Raw genomic sequence first — 22,681 nt, forward strand, 5'->3', positions numbered from 1 at the left:
TTTTTGCTAAAACTATTAGAATCTAAGGGCTAACTTGAGCCCCAACCTTCAAACTCCAGCAGCTAAGTAGGAGCGCACTCCAGCAACCTTCATTTAAATAACAATGCAAGCCTCACAGCCAGAGCCCGTTAAAAAACTTAAGGCAACTCCCAGGTCTCCTAAAAAAGTGTCTTTTTCTCTCTTTCCTCTTTTTGGGTTGACTATTAATTTCTTGGTAATTTACAAAAATCTTGGCCAAGTACAAGAACTTCAGTTAAACCATTGCAAAAAAACAGGTCCTGGTTAGGGGACGCCCTACTAAGACCTGTATGGATTCATCAGACTGCGGAAGAAGTTTAGGGGTTGGAATCCCAAACATCTGCCTTCTCTCTGAATGTAATGATCTGATTGATATCTACATCTCAGCTCACTTCAGTCTGTGTCTCCAACCTTCTCCTCACCTTGCCATTCCTGGTGGCTATCTGGCTTGATACAGAATGGACAAACTGGCTGTAGCTGCTACCAAAAAAACCAAAAATAAACAAACAAACAAACAACCCTCCTGTTTTATTTCGGGGGTTTTTCACTATGCTTGTCTCATTTCATGATACACCTTAAAGGATTTATTAAATTGTTACTCTCCTTATATACTATGTTTTTAAATAAGAGCTCCTGTTTCTATATTAAAATAACTTCAGCACAAACAATATTTTTGTTTGTTTGTGTTTTGTTTTTTTGTTTGTTTTTCTTTTTTAAGCTGAGGATCGAACCCAGGGCCTTGTGCTTGCTAAGCAAGCGCTCTACCACTGAGCTAAATCCCCAACACCCCAAACAATATTTTTAAGACTAAACCTGACGGGTATAAAACCTAAGTTCTAAGTTTATAAAGACAACTAACTTACATAAATTGTTAAGAATAAGTTTACTTTAATTAAAGATAATTAAGAAATAAAACTTATTGATTGGTCAACCTAAACTGTAAACTGTTAGGGATAAGTTGTACTTAAGTGATAAGCTATTAGAGATAATTATTAGGATACAAATTAAAGGTTGATCATCTTATGAATGATCAAATTCTCTAATGTATACAAAACATTCTATTTATATACATGCTAAGTATGCTACATTTCATACAATCAATTCATTATTTTATTTTATTTTATTTTTTTCCGAGATAGGGTTTCCCTGTGTAGCTTTGCACCTTTCCTGGAACTCACTCTGTAGCCCAGGCTGGACTCGAACTCTTCAGAGATCCGCCTGGCTCTGCCTCTGAGTGCTGGAATTAAAGGTGTGTGCCCGCCGCAGCCGCCACCACCACCCGGCCAATCAATTCATTATTTAGCTCCCTAACATTTAAAAAGTCTAAGCTTTGGACAAAACTGCCATACTTCTTACTGCCAGGGTTTTGTCCAAACTATGCTTTCAGATCATTTAGATTATATTTCCATTTATCAGGTTTAAAGATAATTTGCCTTACTATCCAATTTCAAGTAAAAGATAGCTCATCTAACAGATTTCAAAATGACCTTTTACTGTTCCTTTATTAAAAGAAATTCACTTTAAATTGCCTATTCTCAATTATCAATCACTTATTTTTCCTGATGAATTTAATACATAGATACTTTTGGATATAAAGTTTTTATAGGGATATAAAGGTTTAGATATAGAAAATGTTTACAAAGGTTAAAAAAAACTTACGATATGAATTGCCATTTATTGGGATAAAAAATATAACATATGAACATCTAGATATGTTATAAATGATACATGAATCTCAATAAATAACCTAGAGATATTGAGGATGTATGCCTAAGTTAGATCTATGGATAAAGTTTTTATTGAGGTCTGAGATATATAAGCTTTAGGAATGGACTTATATGCCTTAATACAAGAGTCTGCAGACCTCCCCAGAAGGTACACTGGGGCTAAATAGAGGTTGTAGCTCCTCTGCTGTACAAGGTATTAATGTTGCCCCATGGGTATGCAATTCTGACTTTTCTGGAGAGATTAAGATCATTGTACAACCCCCTACAAAAACAGTTCAGACTCATGCAGGGCCGGGCCTGAGGAAGCTGCTGGTGTGGATTCCAGTGATATAGCCTTCTGGGTTAGGGAAATCAAATATTCCAAACCAACTAACTTAAAAGAGAGGGGAAAAATAATTGGCTTGCTAGACATAAACACAGACATTTCTTACATTTCAGGAAAAGATTGGCCAAGTACTTAAGACGACTATTACTCCTTCATTTCTTATAGGCCTAGGTCAACCTAGTATTATTGCTAACAGCTCAAAAATATTCTGCTCATTATGTCATCCTTCACACCTAACAGCACTATGGAGAAGAGACATGCAGTAACTAATGGATATACCATTAATCTCTGCTGTGGTCTAATATCATCTCAAATGCTACAGATGGATTTTAAACTTAAAAGAACTTGGGTAAACAAACCCAAGGCATAATTGAGCCCATTATTCCAGAAATTATAAATGACAGACACAACCTAAGATATCAAAATTCATCCTAGGAGCCACTGTCCACTGTTGACCCCATTACTTGTAAACCTGATGCTCCTATCTGGGTTAAGCAATGACCTTTAAATGCTGAGAGAATTATAATTGCTACTTGTCTGGTGGAGGAAAAACCTAAATATTGGGGATATAAAGCCCCCCCCCACCAGCCCTTAAATCATACTAATATTTTCTACTTAGAAAAATTAGGCTTATAGACTGTTACAAGACCTTAAGGAATTAAATAAAATTTATTAAAACCAAGGGGAATCTCACAGCCTGGCTTGCCATCTCCCATGGCCATCCCTAGAAATCAAATAATAATCGTCATAGATGCACAAGATTGCTTCTTTACCATACCTCCTCACCCTAAAGATTGTCAGCATTTCGCTTTTAGCTTGCCTACTCACCCTGCCATGATGGAGGCCAAAGCAGGAAATTAGAGTTCTGTTTATCCAGGACTCATTTATTGAGCAGAGTTCCTCTTTTTTTTGTTTTCTGTTTTTTGTTTTTTGAGACAGGGTTTCTCTGTATAGCTTTGCGCCTTTCCTGGATCTCGCTCTGTAGCCCAGGCTGGCCTTGAACTCACAGAGATCCGCCTGGCTCTACCTCCTGAGTGCTGGGATTAAAGGCGTGCGCCACCTGACTTTTTGTTGAGACTCCAAGGATTCATAATTCTGCTCTGACAAAATTGACCACAGTTATATTGCTAACATGTCTAATATTTTGTCTATTAAGAAGGTTCTTATAAGCTCCAGGAGATCAGAATTTGCCAACGCTCACAAGCCAAGAAGGAATGGAAGGAATGCAACCTAACTACAGTTCTTATCTCCCACCTACAACATTTCTGTGTCTTCTCTGGGTGGGGGAGGAGCCTTCCCTCTCCCTGGCCTGGTATCCCCTTCTCTCATGTGCTAACCACACATTTAATATTCCATAGGTACACCTAAGAGAAAAGGTTTCCTCTTTAAAACTCCTCGGCTGCATGTTCTACCATAAATACATATTATTTATTTCCAGCAAATATTCTAATCATTTAAAGAGTTACAGATTTTCATCCTCTGGACCACAGACATGCTGTCTAGCTGTAGGTCTGAATTCCACCCTCTAGCCCACACGGACGGGCTGTCCGGCTCAACCCTGAGTCACACCCTCCATCCCATGAGACAGAAAATTCTGCTACTTCGTGCGTGTCTCACAGAGCCTGAAACAGCCTGTGCTTCCGGGGTTTCCACTGCATTCCAGGCCTCAAGACTCTCAGCTTCACCCATCTCAGCAGGAAATAACCATGAGAGACTTCTATAGCCCCACTGTCACCTCTTTTTCTGAACTTAACTCTCCAGCCCAGGTACTGAACTGCGCTTAAACAACGCTCTATTACTAATTGTATAAATTCTGCCCATGGTCCTGAATTGTATGTACTACCAGACATTCTCCTCAAGTACTTATGACAATTGTTCCGTACGTAAGTCTTGCTATGTATACCCTGACACAGGTTATTACTGTTTTTTCATAGCTAGTGGTTTAATATTCCATTGATTACAAATTTAAATTAGATAAGCTTCAGCTGCAGCCTTGGTCCCACAGATGCTCAGACTAACTCAGGTAACTCTTCAACTATGCCTCCCTAAAATATAGGTTAACCAAATTTATACCACTAACCAAAGATTAATAGATAGAGTTAATGTTCCAAACTAACCATTTCTTTTTGACAATCACAATCATAGTATTCAGACACTTTTGACCACATTGTGCTATACTAGCTAATGATAGATTTTTATGTTACTCCTCTGCTCCCTTACAAGGACAGAGATGTTCTAACTATATACAACTATACCTAAGAGATGGTTAAACTAATTCTTGGCCTGCCATCTATATAAACTACTGATTATAAATATATATAGTACTGATACAATATTGATCAAATATCAATATTAATCATTACTTATCATTTTCAAGTCATCTCCAAATTTATGTTTGTCTACATATTCACTGCCCCAGAGAGAATTAAACATTCTATTTTTAACTAAATGAAAAAACGGGAACTGCTATGGGACACAGAAATATAAGAACTCAGCTGGTTATGGCAAAGTCACTACCTGAAGGGATCAAGGAATTCTTTCAGAGGAAGCCAAATTCCAAGAAGCTTTTGGTGTTACTTGGCTTGTTATGAAAATCATGTGTGCCTTCATAGTTTTCCCCATTGACTTTTCCCTAAGAAGGGCTAACAGTGTGGACTGGTCACTCTCTGGACATACACATTCAAGGAATTTGGAGAACAGCCTCAGGAAAGGCTTCCTCTGGAATCAGATATCTCCTCTAGCCACTTTCAAGGACTGACAGTAATAACAGCCCACATGCCAGTCTCCCAATTTAAGGTAAATTCCACAAGGAGACACTGCCTAGGTCAGGTGGATGTTAATAGCTTTACACCATTTAGCTCGGACCCTCCTTTCTTACAGTCTTATTAACTTTGTAGACCTTAACTCCTTATCTAACCACTTCTAAGGAATATTTAGATAACCTTCTTCGCTGACAGCTATGCTCAGCCAGAACCCCAGTTCAAGCCTCCCTGTAATTATCATCATTGGCAGCATCCGGCCAGGTCCATCCCCAGATGGGGGAAAGTATCTTATCAGAGATACCTCTGTACTCTCTAAGAACAGACTTAAGCATCCAGACTACCCATTTGAGAAGGCCTGGCGGATGTGCCAATTAAACTTAACTTCCTCCTATCTCAATCTTACCTCTATTTCCAGAGCTCCCTTTAACTATCACCAGAGGCATCTAGCTGTACACAGGTTGCCTAGCAACCGAGCACACCTTCTCCTGCCCTGCAGAAAAAATGGCAGATAGTTTGGACAGATGGGAGCCAAAGGACAAAAGAAGATAGTTTTATTTTCTCCCATTGACCTAGCAACTTATAGATTTTTTTTAACAGTTTCTACCAATCACGTTTAAGATTACAGTTGAGCACATAAGATCCCTCTTCTTAGATATTACCCGAATTTAGCCTTTAGTTAATTCATTAGTCACTTTCCTTTTGGATTGCAAATGATCATTAACAATTACTGCCCCTCTATGTGATTCTTATCACCCCTCCATTGACACTAGAAACCTGGTGGTCACTGCCTGAGGAACATTCTTGCCTGCCTTGATGACTCCGTGGAATTCAAGCCTGGTGACCTTGCTCAACCAGGGGATTGCTAGTGCTTGGGTTTATAACTGGACTCCTGAGAGACTTGGGGAGAACATAGAGATGGAGAATGGAGAGGGACCAGGAGGATTTTGTCCAGAGAGAATGGTGGGGGGGGGTAGATGGAAAAAGAGGAAGAGTCATATGGGAAGAACGAGATGGGTAAGAACAAGATGATAAGGACCTAGATGAGGCAGAATTAAGACGAGAGAATTAAGACAGAACGTAGAGGGAGCAGTAGATGAATACAGAGAGAAATCAGGCAAGAAAGGAGCTAAAAGAGAACAGAAGCTTGCAGAGAGAACTGACTCAGATAATAAAGCGAATGGACTAAGGAGTTTCGTGTACACAGGTTCATTTCTTCTCATCAAAGATTAATTATCAGCTGGTTGTAGATTCTTCTCAGACCCTAGGAGGGCACTATCGAGGGGCTGGACCCCCAAAGTCCTCAATAAACAGCTGTCCCAGAAACAGGTCACTAAGTGAGGGGCAGAGGTAGGCTCAGGAATTTGGCCTGCCTGGGAAAAATGGCATGAAGCTGAGAGAAAGCAGAGACAGGATTTCAAGTCCATGCTGGCCATCCGGCACAGAGGCCTGTGAGCTTGGTTATTTCTAGGGACTAAGTAGCCTTCCACATGACAGGAGACAAAATACCTCATAGCAAAAACCAACCTTAAACTTGAAACCCACAATCAGATGGCCTCCAAATGCATAAACATGGAAGTGATAAAGAAGACTGGATTTTAGCTTTAACCCCAGCAGTGAGGACATGCAGGAAGTATGGAGTGTTGTGCCACCCACACAGCAGGTATGAGACAGAAACTAAAGCACAGGTTCTTCTTAGCTTTAGACTCTGGAGTCCAGAGGGAATGTGAGGTCGTGACAGCAGCCAGGAGAGCAGGGCTCAGCTGAGAGGATACAGAGTTGAGAGCCATGGAGCCAGCAATGTGACAGATAATTAAAGAGGCTGGGTGGCCTCACCAGGGACAACTCCCAGAGGGTCAGTCATCATGCTTTACCTCCAGGAACCCCACCAAGTTCTCCCGTTTGATACTAAGAGAGATGGGCTTGGGTTGCCTGTGGGACAAAGGAAGGAGGAGGGACCTTTCTGAAGTAGACAGAAAGCCTGTCTGCCTGACCACCCTGGGCTTCATGTCCCCCAGAAGCCAGGCTGCAGACATGGCCAGCACTGTCACCTGTCTCTGGTAAACAAATTAATGTGCACTGTGTAAGGGTCAGAAGTGGCCATCCCCACACACACCCTCTCTTTCCATTCTGCCCGACAGTGGATGATACCTTGGTCCTGAACTTCCCAGGCTCAGTAATTATAAGGAATAGATTTCTATACTTTACAGCTTACCAAGACTCAAGTGTTCTGGTTTAGCCACACACAGTGACCTATGACACTGACTTCAGGAGAGCTATTCAACCAATGAGGAACCTGCCAGAGCTTCATGAGAGCAGAGAATATACCTGGAAGAAGGAAATCTGGCCAGCTCCAATTAGCTTGTTCCACATAAGCTGAGAAACTAACTAAAGACTACTTGTGAGGGTCACAGTGCAGAGATGACAGCATGTATCAAAGAAGAGGCCCCAGGGTTGCCTCTCAGCACTGACAGCCTGTGAAGAACAGGAGGTAGAGCTTAGAAGAAGTCAGGTCATGGGGCTGGAGAGATGGCTCAGAAGTTAAGAACACTGGCTGTTCTTCCAGAGGTTCTGAGTTCAATTCCCAGCACCCACATGGTGGCTCACAACCATCTGTAATGAGATCTGGCTCCCTCTTCTGGCCTGCAGGGATACATGCAAACAGAACACTATACATAATAAATAAATCTTGAAGAAAAAAAAAAAAAAAGAAGTCAGGTCACTAGGGTGGTCCCTTCCCATCTCTGCTTTCCAATATCCACAAAAAACAAACACACAAAACAACCAACCTTTTTTTTTTTTTTTTTTTGGTTTTTCAAGACAGGGTTTCTCTGTGTAGCTTTGCGCCTTTCCTGGATCTCGCTCTGTAGCCCAGGCTGGCCTTGAACTCACAGAGATCCGCCTGCCTCTGCCTCCTGAGTGCTGGGATTAAAGGCATGCGCCACCAATGCCCGGCCCAACCTTATTTTTAAAAAAGAAGAAAGAAAACCCACTCAGTGTGAGTTGGTGAGATGGTTCAGCAGATAAGGACACTTGCTACCAAGGTTGACACCCTGAGTTCAGTCACTGGGACCCTCAAGGTGGAAGGAGAGAATCAACTCCTACAAGTTGTCCTCTGACTTCCTTGTTCATATAGTGGGATGTGCACCCACCCTGATGAATAAATAAAAATATAATTAAATATAATATAATTGGTCTAGCGGTGTGGTGGTTAGAAGGAGGATGTCCCCCACAGACACAGGTATTTGAAGACTTGGTCCCTGATAGTGGTGCCATTTGGGGAGGTGGAAGGAAGTTCATCAGTGGGTGTGGGCTTTAGGAGTTTATAGCCTCACTCCACTTCCAGTTTGCTCTCTCAGCTTCCTGCTCTGGCTCCCTGTTGCCATGCCTCCCCCATCATTATGGACTTTCCTTCTGGAAACATAAGCCATCACTCTGCACCACACCCCCAAACTCCTTCCTCAAGTTGCCTTTGTTCATGGTGGTTTATCACAGGAACGTAAATATCTGCTACAAGTAACAATGGACAACTGGAGATCCACATTTTTCTTTTCCTTTCCTTTTCTTTTTTTTTTGAAGATTTATTTATTATTTATACAGTGTTCTGTCTTGATGCATCCCTGTAGGCCAGAAGAGGGCACCAGATCTCACTACAGATGGTTGTGAACCACCATGTGGTTGCTGGGAATTGAACTCTGGACCTTTGGAAAAGCAGCCAGTGCTCTTAACCGCTGAGCCATCTCTCCAGCCCATTTTTCTTTTAATGTGCATTGGTGTTTTGCCTGCATGTATGTTAAGGGTGATGAATGCCCTGGAACTGAAGATACAGATAGTTGTGAGCTGCCATATGGGTGTGGGGAATTGAACCCGGAAGAGCAGCCAGTGCTCCTAACCACTGAGCCACTGTCCAGCCCTAAGAGAACAACAGTTTAAAAAACATTCTTTAAAGTAGCTCCAAAACAGTCAGGAAAAGGTGCTTGGTAACACATGCCATCAATGAACTCAAATTAAAACACAGCAGAGCCAGGTGGATCTCTGTGAGTTCTACGCCAGCTTACTCTACATAGTGAGTTCCAGGACAGCCAGGGCTAAATAAAGGTCTTGTCTCAAAATAAAATAAAACACAGCACAGGGTGTGGAGAGCACTTGCTGCTGAGCCATGACAACCTAAATTTGAATCTCAGCACCCAGAACGGGTAGCTCACAACTGCCTGTCACTGCAGATCCAAGGGATTGGACTCCCTCTTCTGACTGCTGCACAAACATGCACACACACCAAAAAGTAAGTAAACCCAACCCAATTCCCATGAGCCCCACACCTACAACGGTGGCAGAGTCTTCTAGACTCTGCTGATGACACCGAAGTGGGGACTCTCTCAAGGCCAGTGGAGCTGAGAATGGTGCCAACACTTTAGAAGACAGTTGGAAGCTTCGAAAGAAATAAGCATTCAATTGCCGAACAATCTGGCAAACACACTCACTGTTATTTATCCAAAAGAGCGGGTCCACACAAAGCCCACACACAGCTGTCTATAGCAGCTTTATTCCTAAATGAATGGGTGCATCTAGACAATGGATATGGAGTATCAGTCAGTGCTAAAGACATGCACTATGAGGCCATGAAAAACTTAGAACCCAGATTTCTAAGAGCAGCAGTGGTACTGTGAAATAATTACACAACACTCGTCTCTAGTTTCTTACCCAAAGCCTCTAACTAGTTTGGAATTTCCTGGGTGAAGGAGCACCTTTTGTTCCATTGAAGGCATAGCCTTGAAATGGGGTCTGCTTGTCAAGAGAGTTCCAGCCGCCAAGGTTACAAAGGAGAGGATGGAAGGCTGAGCTGACTATCAGTGGCTTTCGATAGATTAATCAAGCATACCTGTATCATGAGGGCTCACAAGAAACCAGAGAAAGTGGGTTGTGGTGGTCACATGTGTAATTCCAACTCTTAAGGAAGCTGAGGCAGGAGGATAATCAGTTTAAAGCTAGACTGGACTGTGAAAAGACCCTATGTCAATAAACAAAAACAAAAAATAAACAAAACAAAAAACAAACCACAGAAAAGCCAAAGGACATGGTTGGGAAGTTCTGGGTCGCTGAAGCCGGGCGTGCAGGAGTGGTGACCTGGCTGGGCCTCAGCTTCTGCATGCTTTACTAATTAGCCAGTGATTGCATCTCAGCTGTTTCCCTGAGTTCTGTGACCGGTCCTGGCAAACTGACTGAGGCTGAGGAGGACTATGGGGACCCTGGATTCATAGCTGTCTAGTCACATGGTAGGTGACAGCTTATTACTTGGGATTGGCAGGGGAAGTTGGGAGGCCTTCACCTCCCAGGCTCTGAGGCCACCTTCACTGAGTGTCAGAACTGAATGGACTGCAGGGTGCCTGGCAGGTGTCTCTGGAGGATTGGTGGTGGTATGTATGGAGGGGAGGAGGGGAATCTCTCACATTTTGGTGTGAAGTCAGTCTGGAAAGGCACATTCCGTGCAACTGCAACCCAGTCACCTGGGGAAGGCTCGTCTATGGAGACACATGAAGTTCAGCAGTGACTAGGAGCTCAGGGGAAAGAGGAGCAGGTGGAGCACACACAGCTTTAGGTCTGTGATGATGGATCCAAGTCCTTACCCATGGGCCCAAACCCACAGGACACATAGCACATGTGGTCACCTACGTAATCCCAAAGTTAGGAAGCTGACGTAAAGCCAAATAACCACTTATCAAAGCAGGCTGCCAGATGGTAACAAAGGCATGACTCTGGTGGGGTGCTGCTGATGGGAGCAGCTGTGCAGGGAGCAGGAACTACATAATACCTCTCATTTTTCATGTGACTCAGAGTCTAGTCTAAGGAATATCCTTTTGTTTGTTGATTTGTTTGAGACAAAGTCTCACTTTGTAGTCTAGGCTGGCCTAGAACTCTCAGAGCTCCATCTGTTGAGTCTAAAGGCATGGTAAAAATAAGATCTTTAAGAAGCACACAGCAGGCCTAGTAGCACAGACCTACAATCTTAGCCAATCTGAAGGCTAAGGCATCAAGACAGCATTCAAGGCTAATGTGAGTAACACAAGGAGACTCATCCCCCACTCCAAAAAGGGGAGGAGAAAAGGCTGGGGCTCGGTAGCAGAGTGCTTACTGGGCATGTATGAAGCCCTGGGTTTCAGCCCAGCATAGAAGCGAGGGAGGGAAGGCAGGTGGTTTGGAGAGGCAAATGATCCAGCACCAGTGGACCTTCTTCTCAGTAGACTTTTAACCACTGTATCAATAGGATGAACTGTCAAGAAAAACAGCAAAGACACACAGAATCCCAACCACACAGCTGAGGAACAGGCGGTGCAGCACAAAGAATACAGAGGCTCTCTGGCATAAGACAGTGTCCCCAGCCTGACACTAGAAGCCAACCTTCTGCTTAGGCGCACAGGACACACACAATCTGCTGGGTGAATGAATCTTGCCCAAATAGCAACTAAGTTGATGTAAAAAGTGCAATCCACTTGGAAATAAGAAACAGACCTTACAAAAGGTTAGAAAGGTTATCAAAAGTTGCTCTAAGCATATGCTATCAGGACTAGCACACAAGACCTGGAGTGATGGTACACACCTTTAATCTTAACCATTCCTTTTATCCCAGCTCTTGGAAGACAGAGGCAGGCAGATCTCTGTGAATTTGAGGCCAGCCTGGTCTACAGAGTGAGTTCCAGGACAGCCAGAGATACAGAGTAAGACCCTGTCTCCAAAAAAAACCAAACAAACAAAAAACAAAACAACAAAAACCCCACTTAAAACAGAAAATGAGCTCCACCTATTAAGGAGTAAGACAAAACAGAGCAGAGAATGAAGGCTGGGATAGAGAGATGGCTTGCTCTTCCAGAGGACCTGGGTTCGGTTCTCAACACCCCAGGGCAGCTCACAACAACTCCAGTTCCAGGAAATCCAATACCCTCTTCGGACTTTCATAGACTCCTGTATGCATGTGGTGCTTATAAAGTCACCCAGGTACACACACATAAACTTACAAATAAAATTTTTTTAAAATTCTTAAAAAAAAAAAAAGAATGAAGAGAAGAGGCAACAAAGAATGGGCAAGGAGTGGTGCTGCAGACAGAGCCAGAGGGCCAGCAGACCTAGAGGCTGGTCTGGAACATTCCACATGCCACAGCATACTACAACATTTGCTTCCTCTCAGACTGGCAGTAGGTGCTCCTGCTGGGCTGACAGTACAACCGACAGAATCCACACAGGAGACATGCAGAAAGTCCTGGTGCATAGCTCCCGGGAAGGAGAGCATCCCCTGCCTAGGGGAAGGCAGAATCCCCACTTAACCACTCAAAGTAATGTGCACGACTTCCAGGGGAATTCTAAAACTTTACACCTTTGAAAGAAAACACAGATGCCAGGGGGGGGGGGGGTGGGGGCGGTGGGGGCGCACGCCTTTAATCTCAGCACTCGGGAGGCAGAGCCAGGCGGATCTCTGTGAGTTCGAGGCCAGCCTGGTCTCCAAAGTGAGATCCAGGAAAGGGCAAAGCTACACAGAGAAACCCTGTCTCGAAAAACAAACGAAAGGAAGGAAGGAAGGAAGGAAGGAAGGAAGGAAGGAAGGAAGGAAGGAAGGAAGGAAGGAAGGAGACACAGGAGAATGGCGGGGCAGATTTCTTGAGACAAAATAATGTTCATTCCCCAAAAAGGAAAGGGCTGCCAACAGTGCAGCAGGCCTGCAATCCCAGAACTCGGAAAAGGAGGCATGGAGCTGAATTCCAGGCCACAAAGAGTTCTAGGCTAGCTTGAGATATATAGTGAGACCCAAGACTCAAACAACAGGGATAAATCTGGATGAAAACTAAGACTCTCTGCTCACTGAAAAGCAGTGGCAGGAAGGCTGTTGGACAGGCATGCTAGGAATGTAGTTAAGTGAAAAGCTCTGGTGGGCAGAGATGCTTACAAACCATTCAGAAAAAAGCCAACAACCCCAGAAGGGGCAGGACAGGGGTCCAAATCACCACACACAAGAAAGCAGCAAAACTGTCTCAGGAGATTTGGGAGAGGTACCCAAGTCACAGGTGTTACCTCCAAACACTCACTTGACTAACACAAAGGAAAGAAGGGGAGACCAGTGAGCCAGGTGAAGGTGCACATGCTGGGCATGGTCACCGGCGAACTCACAAGCATCTAGGTGAGAAGGAACAAGACTGCCACCTTGAGGACGGCCAGGTTTCCTCTGCTGAGCAGCTGGCCCTGCTGCAGCAGCCCCCATGGGCTCTGCTCTAACACTGGAGTCCACGGGGATGGAACCCTCGCTTTGCTTCCTGGAGTCTAAGCTGTTGACTGTGCTGATGTAGAAACCACAGCCCTGACAGCCGAGGCCCCTGTGGGCTTCCCTGGGAGATGCGGTTCCTACAGGGCTGATCTTTCCAGGGCAGCACGTGCTGTGTCCTGGGTATAAGTTGATTCAGAGCTGTGTATGAAATCTTATGTATGGAATCTTGCAGCATCTGCCTATTCTCAGCATGATAGTGTCTCACCTGTGTCACTGTGACCAATCTCAGAAACAACGCACCTCCACACAAGTCCCCTGGGTCCTTCAGAGAACCTGGGAATGTATGGTCAGTGTTGGGGACTCCCAAAAGTCATCCAAATATATGGTCTAATACTCAGCAATTCTATATGCTAGAATATGTCCTAAAGAAACTCTGAGGAACTTGCACAGAGGCAACACACCACGTACAGTTCACACATGGATACACAACACCACTGGCAGCTGGGAATGTACTCAGAGGCCACAAGAAGGACTGCCTCCCACACACTGGGATGGCTATTACCAAAGGCGTAGGGCCCCCAGGACTGGTGAGGACGCACAAACGTGCTGTGTAAACAGAATGGCGCTCCCGAGAACGCTGAACAGAGAATGAAGGCAGGGTCATGCAGTTCCACTCTGGCCTATTCGAAAAGCTTTTAAAGGCAGGTAGGGGACTGAACACACACGTGTACACTATGTTTTCAGCAATACAACAGCAAACAGTAGAACAACACGCGAGTGGACAGCCAGTGTGTATGGCACAACGGAAGGCCATTTCACTTTAAAAAGGATAGAAATGCTGGCCTACACTGCAACATGGATGAACCTGGAAGGCACCGTGCTGAGAGAAGCCAGCCACAAGAACGAGGCCTCCTTGTTCAAGGTCCCTAAACAACCAGACAAAGAAGGCAGGATGTGGTGCCGGGTCTAGGCAAAGGCCTGGGCAACCAGTGCTTTCTTTATCCTTTATCAGTAGCTTCAGTTTGAGAAGGTGGCAAGCTCTAGTGGTGGATGGTGGGTACAGCAGCACACAAGTGTGGCTGATCATGGCACTGAGATATGTATGCTTACAGGGTTAAGATGAAAGCTTTTGTGTTTTGTTTGTTTTCTGAGACAAGGTTTCTCTGTGTAATAGATCTGGCTGTCCTGGAACTCACTTTGTAGACCAGGCTGGCCTCGAACTCACAGAGATCCGCCTGGCTCTGCCTCCCGAGTGCTGGGATTAAAGGCATGTGCCACTACCGCCCGGCTAAGATGGCAGTGTTTATGTTACACATATCATCAGGACTTTTCGAGTGCACACACAGTCTCCATATATAGCACAGGCTGACCTGGAACTGGCTGGAATGTGTGACATTTTTTAAGATGGGTACTGGTAGAAGAACTGGGGAAAGACTTTAGTGGGATTGTTGGTCACCAGACTGCAGGCCTCAGAAGCATGAGAGAGAAACTTGCCCCAGAGGAATGGCAATAACACGTGGGCCCCTCTCAAAAACACAACCTGAGGGAAAGCACATGGCCCTCATGGTTATCAACATGGACTCATCATAAACACCAGAATCTGTCATGCAGGAACACAGAAGAGAGAAAGCCTAACAGAAAAAGTGAGCAAATGGTACAACGGTCAGCTCCGGTGGGCCCCAAGTGGGCGCAAGTCTGTAGCACAGAAGCCAGGTCTGTCCTGAGCACACCTCTGTGACCTCCGGCCACGGTCCTCCTGCCTGCTTTCCTCGAGTTAAGGAATGGCCAGCAGGGGGCGCTAGCACCAAGGGGAAGGGCCGGTTGTGTTCGGAGGAGAGCTGCGATGGTGGAGGGTCAGAGGGCAGGATGCCCACCCTCACTTTTGTCTCAGGAGTGGGAGAGTTGGCAAGCATGGCAGCCCCAGCTCCACTGCCAACTACAAGCTGCTGCTCACTTCTCCTTCAATTGCCGGCTCTGCTTTCTGCTACCAAGAAATGTGGGGGAAGATCCAGTGGGTAATTGTGGAGTGGGCAAACAGATGGGCGGCTGCATGAGTGGAAGGAGGGAGCACGGGGGAAAAAGAGAGTTCAATATGGGCTCACAGGGAAGCCAAAGCCAAGTTCAGTTCCAGTGGTGCTGAGCCCCATGCCTGGGGAATGGGGTTCCAGAGGCTGGGGTTCCCAGCTGGGATGGGACACTAGCTGAGCACCTGAGAACGGAGCCGCAGGTCTGGGTCACATTGACTCTGAATGTGGATCAACCTTGTGCAGAGTGTGACGTTTTATACAAAGGGTTGTTCAGGACCCAGAAGAGCTCACCTGCACATGGCTGTCTACTTCCTCTTCAGAGGGGCTGGAGTGCATAGCCTGCTCCAGCGGTTCTTTGGCAAGCTTCACGGAGCTCTGGATCCGCTCCAGCATCTGCCTCTTGTCGGGGTCTGTTGTCTCACTTAACTTGACCGAAAATGGCTACAAGCATAAGAGCACACCAAATACGTCAGGCGCAGTGCAGACCCCACTTCCTAAAGCTGACTCAGCGCATCGGGGCACGGTGCTCCCCAGTGTCCAGACTTTTAACTCCTAACCCAGGCAGATCGGCTGCCTTTCTTCACGTGTGCCAAGACAGGATGCTTAACTTCACTAAGCAAGTTGCCCCCCAAGCAAAATGGGTATAACAAAATGTACACCTAGCAAGCCCCAATAGCTGGCGGCCACCTCTATGTCAAGGGTGCCCCTGCTCACCCAGCTCCCAGCCCTGTCAGCCAGGCTCTAACTTCAGGGCTAATTTCTTCTCAGGGACAATGCCATGAGCATCCCAGCAGCTGTTATTGTAGTTGCTAAGGGTGGAATATGACAGGAAGCAGAATGATCCATTCTCACCATATATGATGGTTTAAAAGAGAAATGGTTCCCACAGGCTCTGGGAGTTGAACACTTGGTCCGAACGCAGTGGTGCTGTTTAGGGAGGTTTAGGAGGTGCAGCCTTGCAGGAGAAAGGGTGTCACGGGGGCAGGCTCTGAGAGCTTAAAACCACACCTTACTACTTGAAGTTTGCTTCCTCTGCTTTGTGCTTCTGTTTGAGGAAGTGAACTCACAGCTTCCTGCTCCTGTTAACATGCCTGCTAACTGCTGTCATGCCTCCCTGTCATGATGGGCTCATCACTCTGGATCTATAAGCCAAAATCAACTTCTCTTAAGTTGCCTCAGTCATGGTGTTTTACCACAGCAACAGGAAAATAACTAGGACACTGTAAGATAAGAGTCTGTGCACTGGGGTTGGAGAGATGGCTCAGAGGTTAAGAGCACTGACTGCTCTTCCAGAGGTCCTGAGTTCAATTCCCAGCAGCCACATGGTGGCTCACAACCATCTGTAATGAGATCTGGCGCCTTCTTCTGTGTACATAATAAATAAATTAAAAAAAAAAAAAAGAGTCTGTGCATTAAAAGGAGGCTCATTCAGAGCAAAGGGGTGAGATGAGAGAACACACTTCCTCGGGGTCCAGCACTGTGAATGTGACGAGGACTTGGAGATCACGTGTCTGCCTGTGATCAGAAGTGGGCATCAGATTGCTTATGACCCCAGCACTGAGGACCAGACAACAGTTCAGTCCAGACCAAAAGGGATGGAGATAGATCAGATACTTCCCCTAAGTGACACGAGGACCACCTACTCCACATCATATCCTGCAGAACTCCGTCCTGGCGACTTTCTCAGGAGCCAGGCAGGGATGACACCTGCTGTAGCTTTGGTACCCCAATGCAGCAGGTTTGAGTATTGCCTTGGAAATGACTGCCAGGTTAAACACCATCTTAGACAAGGGCCTGCACAGGGCCTAAGAGGCACAAGGAGGAGGCAGGATAGTGTTGAGGGCCTACCTTCAGGGCAGCATGGACATCCTTCAGGAGCTGAGCAGCTGGGGGTTTCTTTTCCCGATACTGTTCAAACAGGTAGTTTTGCCGCGCCCGCCTGATGATCTGCCAAGGTGGGAGACTGGTAACAATCAGAGTCCACTCCCTCCCATGTGTAGGACACTGCTCACACTGCAACTCTAAGTGAGGGCGAAGGGGCATGGGGGCAGCCACAGGTCCTAAACAGTGTGGCACTGTGGACACCATTACCACCCTCCACCTGTACCTGCAAAGTGGGGCTGAGGTCTGTTAATTTCCAGGTGTCTAAGGACAGGTCACTAGGCCCCAACTTCCTCAGCTAGTGAGATACAGAGTGGGCCTGTTCCATAAAGAACCAGGAATTATGGACACTTAGCCGATGATACGAATGTGTAGATATCTAGCAGTATCTACACGCATATCTGCATAAAGTGTGTTATTAGTTCACAGCAGGGACTCAGTGTTTATTAGGTCAAACCTGAGCCTGCCTGTCCTTCAGCCCACCTGTCCATCCATGTAGCCCAAGCAGCCCTGCAACTCCCTAAGCAGCCCAGACTGGCCTCAAGCTCACAATCTGCCTCCTAAGCCACGTTCTGCAGCTGGATTTTCTCATCTGAAAGTCCTGCCTCCTCTCATGTTAGTCCCTTTACCTTATCATCAATGTCCGTGATGTTCATGCAATAAAAGACATCATACTGGAAGTAATCCCTCAGCACCCTCCTCAGGATGTCAAAAGAAATGTAGGACCTGAAACAGTGGAAAGCATAGTTCCCCAGCTGGCACACACTGCTCATGAACTGGACATTCCAAGAAGAGCATGCACAGGCTGAGCACCCCAAAACCAGAAACATCCCCAAATCCCAAGTGTTCTGAGGACCCACATGATGCCACAAATAGAAACTTCCACTCCACTCCATGAAATAATGCTTCATGAACAAAACTGCTACAAATTAAAACTACCTTTAGGCTATGTATATAAGATATACATGAAATAAATAAATGCTGTGTTTCAGTGTAGGTTCCATCCCCAAGACCCCTTGTTCATACGCAAATAGTCCAAAATCTGAAAACCTTGCAGCCCTCAGCACTTCTGGACCAGGCACCTGGGCTAAGGAAACTTAGCTTGTTGGGGCAGGATCCATGGCCTTTACCCCATCAGCCATCACCTGTGAAAAGTCACACCCATGAACACGTATGTCTGTGTGTGGCAGGGAAGGGGTTACAATCCATTATACCTTACGTCTGCATGTCATGGACACATCACATGTCCACTGGGGTAGGGACAGTGTCTGGGTGTATTTCAGGATGGCAACCATAGGCTCTGTGCACACCCACTTCCTGCTGTTTTTAATCCTCCAGCAGTGTAGATCCCAGACACCAGACCTACCTGGCATGTCCCATGTGAGATGCATCATAGACAGTCGGCCCACAGCAGTACCACGTCACCTTCTTCCCATCTTGAGGTATAAATACATCCTTGTTAAAAAACAAGGAACGCCATCACCAGAAACTCAAGAAACTCCTTGGCACAGCAAAAGAAGCCACCAACAGCACACTAACTGACTGCCTAGGGCCATTTATCTGTGAGCCAAGCTCTCCTTTGAATTCACTCTCCTCCTACCTCCACCAAAACGAACTCAGATGACAGGCCTGAGCCACAACCAGCAAGACCTTCCTGTCTCCTGTTTCACTGATAAAGTCATGGCACAGTAGGTAAGCTGTGTAGGAGGAGCCTGGCAAGGGCATCCTCACCCTCTCCTCCCTGGGGCCTTTCTCCTCAGAGAGGGTAAGGGAACAAGGTTGCTGCTGTGAAAATGCTCACCTAACAGAAGTTGCAGCTAACAAGTTCCACCCTGAATCCTACCTGCTCCACACAACCATCTCAGGAGCCTGGCACTGATGCACAAGGCCCTCAGCAGCTAGCCAGGGTCTGCCCCTCCCTCAGGAGCCTGGCTTAGAGGCCAGAGCATCCCAACACTCTCAGACTTCTCTGGAGGTGTCATTATCAGTGAGTTACATAAGGAGATGGGACCTGTCCCAGACTTATCTCCTGCTTGCTAAGCATGTGTGCTGACCAAAAACTCAGCCAGGGGGCTGGAGAGATGAGTGCATACTTCTTTAAAGGACTTGAAATTCAGTTCCTAGCACCCATGCTGGGGGACTCAACAACCATCTGTAATTTCATCTCCAAGGGATCTGAATCCTCTGACTTTTGTGGGCACTGTATTCATATGCACACATACACCACCCCCTACACACACACACACACACACACACACACACACACACACACACACACACATATATACACATAATTAAAAATAAAACATTAAAACAAAAACAACAACAACCCAGCCTACAACTGGAGAGCTTTCTGGAGCCTGTGCCACCATGGTCATGAACTAAGCAGAGCCAATCATGATAAGCCTATCAGGTCAAGAGCCTGTGCTGGCATCCTGGCACATGCTGGGCTCCAAGCTCCAACACCACCTGCCATTTTGCCTAATCTGCTTGGCTTGGAACAATCTAGACAGCCATGAGTCCTCCTGAAAGCTGCCAGCACTTGCTTGGCTGTGATGATGACCTTGAACACTCACGCCTGGCCAGCAGGTAGGCTTTCCCAAAGACTGTGTACAAAGTGTTTGTACCCTACTTTCAGAGTGCAGCTCTGTCTGGGTCCCAAAGGCCACAGTACAGGAGTAAGAGAAGGGCCCTGAATCAAGAGGTGGAAACATGGAGCCATGTGGTTAACAGGCTATGATTAGCTCTGCAAGGGCACAGGGCACCTCATCCTTCTTACCTTGTTCCGGGTGAGGCTATTGTACAAGCGGAGCTTGCAGGGCTCAGTCCCTGTCGGAGGGGTCCACTGAGGCTGCACTCGCCGGCCTTTACCTGGAGGCAGAAGAGCAGACAGGTCACACAGCAGGCCACCACTAGCTCCCAACACCTGGGTTCAACAATGGAACTGTGCTTTGGAGACAGGTCCTCACTTTGTAGCCCAGGCCTTTCTGAAACGTTCCTTGTAGTTCAGGCTGGCCTTAAATTCAGGATCCTCTGGCCTCAGCCTCCCTAGTGCTGGGATTAAAGGCTTGGTTTGTAATTTTCAGTTCACATTCTGCATAGTGCTGCATCCCAACAAAAAAGACGTGGTTGCTGCCAGCTCTCAGGATCCTTTGCCTGTGCAGTGTAAGAGTCTGGACAATTTGTGACACACAGGCCACTTCCTAGTCACCTGGTGCAGCAAAGGTCAAGGTGAGAAAGGCCTCTAACCCCTCCTTATCTGGGTCCTTGGCATCAAATCTGGTTCGGCCCCACAGCCAGATTGACTCTAACCTCTGGATATAAGCCTGCTGCATCTCCATCTCCACCCAGGCTGGTCCACACAGCCTTGACAGGCTCCACAGCCCAGCCCCTTTCTCTCAGGCAGTGCCTGTTCTGGACACTACATGGCACAGTCCCTCCTTGGCATGTATCTAAGGCCTGTTCTAGCCCTGAGAAAGGCTGTCCCTAATCTGCATGCCTGGGAACTTGAAGATGTCACAAGGGTGATGCTTCAAGCCTCACAATCTCAGTCCAGTATGGCTGACTGAAGCCACCGGGAAACCATGTGATCATCCACAGCCTGCTCCTGTGCTCTGTGGGGGCATACCTGCCCTCCTCCTTAGCCCTGCCAAGAGCCTAACACACCTCTGTAAGGTGCCTAGTCCATCAGCCCCCCTCACCTCTGCTGAGCAGGTGGAAGGTCTTGAGCTGACCTGGACCCAGTCTTCCCTCACATGGATACTCTCTTGCCTCCAGTCACCTCTAACTTCTATGAGCAACTACCTATAGGTAACACCACATCTGAGCCTGTCAATGTGTTGAGTCCACTTCGAGTCACAGAGAAATTTGTTCAGGGCACAGGCCATTTCCAGGCTCCAATCCTTGCCCAGATCACACTAGACAGAATAAAGGCACTGGTACCTAACAGGCTAAGGACAAAGGGGAGGACTTCCCAGTGTATGGGTCATATGAGGAGGGGGACAGCGGCTAGTTACGAGCAGGAGCTCCTTCCTCCGGGTGGGTTTGGGATCCAGCCACAGGTGGTCACGGACTAGGGTGGAGGAAGACCCAAACCACTCATCAGATACCAACTTTAGCCTCAGCCCACAGTGGCATCCTTAGGGGAAAGTCTCACTCTGTGATGGGATGAAGGATTTGGAGTCACTGTCCTTGCTTGTAAAACCCAGAGGTGACACCAAAAATGGAAGTCCTGATGCATTCTCACAGGAAAAACATTGCCAAGGGCTACTTCGCTGAGGGCTGAAGGTGAGTGCCTGTAAAATTTGGGCCACATTCAGCGGTCATCTCTCACTCCACACATACATACGGAAACAGTTCCACTCCAGGCCAGGCATCATGGTGGCATGTTCATCATGTTGAAAGTGTCACTGACCCAACAGGCAGCTTTGCAGTAACGATAGCTACACTTGGAAAATGGGATGCAAGAGGCTAGAGGTCCAAAGATGGAGAAGCTGCTGGGAAGCAACAGACTGCCCCAGGAGCATGAGGTAATGCAGGCAGCTTGAGCCCCAGCTGTGGCCACCTGCCTAGGAGGGAGCATTAAGAACTCGAACCTTGCCTTGGCTTCCAGTAGACCCCTTCCTCAGTGACAGTATGTCTGCTTCCTCCAGAAGAGCTGGGAGAATTAAGGGGCCAAATGGGCCGAGCCTCAGTTCCAGGTGAGAGCTCCCAAGCAAGCTCAAAGCCCTGGAATGGAGTGGATCTCCAAGCTGAATCATAGATGGTGACAAGGTGACAAGATGGGAGAAAGGAGGCGGGGGGGGGGGGGGTGGCTGGTGGGAAGACAGCTGGCTCCGTTGGAGGGGACCTTGAAGGCTAAGAACATATGAATTTCACCAGTCTGGGAGGCTGGTGAAGGCAAGATATGGCTGTTTAATGTATAGAGCAGCAAGCAGAAGGAATGGTGGGCTGTCCTGGGGAGCAGCGCTTTAAGTGGGGAGGTGTTCTCACTTGGAGACCATACTTTAGAGACACCAGGACAGGGAGAACTCCAATCCTCACAGCCACATGAAGGCAGACAGAGCTACTATTAATACAGAAGCATGCTGTGGACACCGGACTCTGGAGCCTAGGCCTGCCAAAAGCCAGGTAGCCCAGGTCCACCCTGCTTTCCCTCCAGCCAAGCTTCTGAACATTTTGCTTAAGGGACATTTGACCTAACATGTTCTTCATAGGCTTCCAAGGTCCTGATGGCCTCATAGGCAGCTATGGTACTGGAGGAAGCAGGATAATCCTGTTAGTGCTGTCCTTGGCCTATCCTCCATACAAAAGCATCCCTCAGAGAAGCCTCAGGGGATAGTAGTGGCTGACTGTAGTGGGAGACCCTCTCTTCATGGTCACGAGGCCCCTAAGAAGTAATGCTCTGCTGTGTCCACTGGCACGGACAGTGGTGTGCCTGTTCAGTTCTTCCTAGGACCATAAAGGAATCATAGATGGGTGGCTGCTGAAGCCAGGACCAGGTCCCTGATCTCATTCCTACTGCCATGACTTGGAGCTGGGGCATAGTGTAGAGACAATCTGACTCCTTGAGCTTTCTGGAAAAGACAAAAAATGCTACATATGACAGCTGGGACACAGTGCCACACACAAGGTCAGCAGATGTCCAGGGAAGACCACTTATGCTGCCACATCCCCCACCTAGGCTGGAGTACGGT

General features: G+C 46.8%; 1 protein-coding gene across 3 annotated transcripts in view; it reads right to left on the reverse strand.

Annotated features, from left to right (window-relative positions):
• The window catches only part of Cars1 (cysteinyl-tRNA synthetase 1), a 57,488-nt gene that overhangs the window by 26,039 nt on the left and 8,768 nt on the right, over window positions 1-22,681 (reverse strand). For 2 of the 3 annotated variants that reach the window (XM_036199871.1, XM_036199860.1), the window contains 5 exons: window positions 19,765-19,856; window positions 18,352-18,440; window positions 17,615-17,711; window positions 16,953-17,051; window positions 15,396-15,545 (listed from right to left, as the gene is read on the reverse strand). In XM_036199871.1, the coding sequence (XP_036055764.1) occupies window positions 15,396-15,545; window positions 16,953-17,051; window positions 17,615-17,711; window positions 18,352-18,440; window positions 19,765-19,856 (527 nt within the window). Of the gene's footprint in view, window positions 1-15,395; window positions 15,546-16,952; window positions 17,052-17,614; window positions 17,712-18,351; window positions 18,441-19,764; window positions 19,857-22,681 lie in introns of those variants that run through there. The other variant, XM_036199876.1, reaches the window with a different exon arrangement.

This window comes from Onychomys torridus, chromosome 1, assembly GCF_903995425.1.
Source record: "Onychomys torridus chromosome 1, mOncTor1.1, whole genome shotgun sequence".
Lineage (NCBI taxonomy): Eukaryota > Metazoa > Chordata > Mammalia > Rodentia > Cricetidae > Onychomys > Onychomys torridus.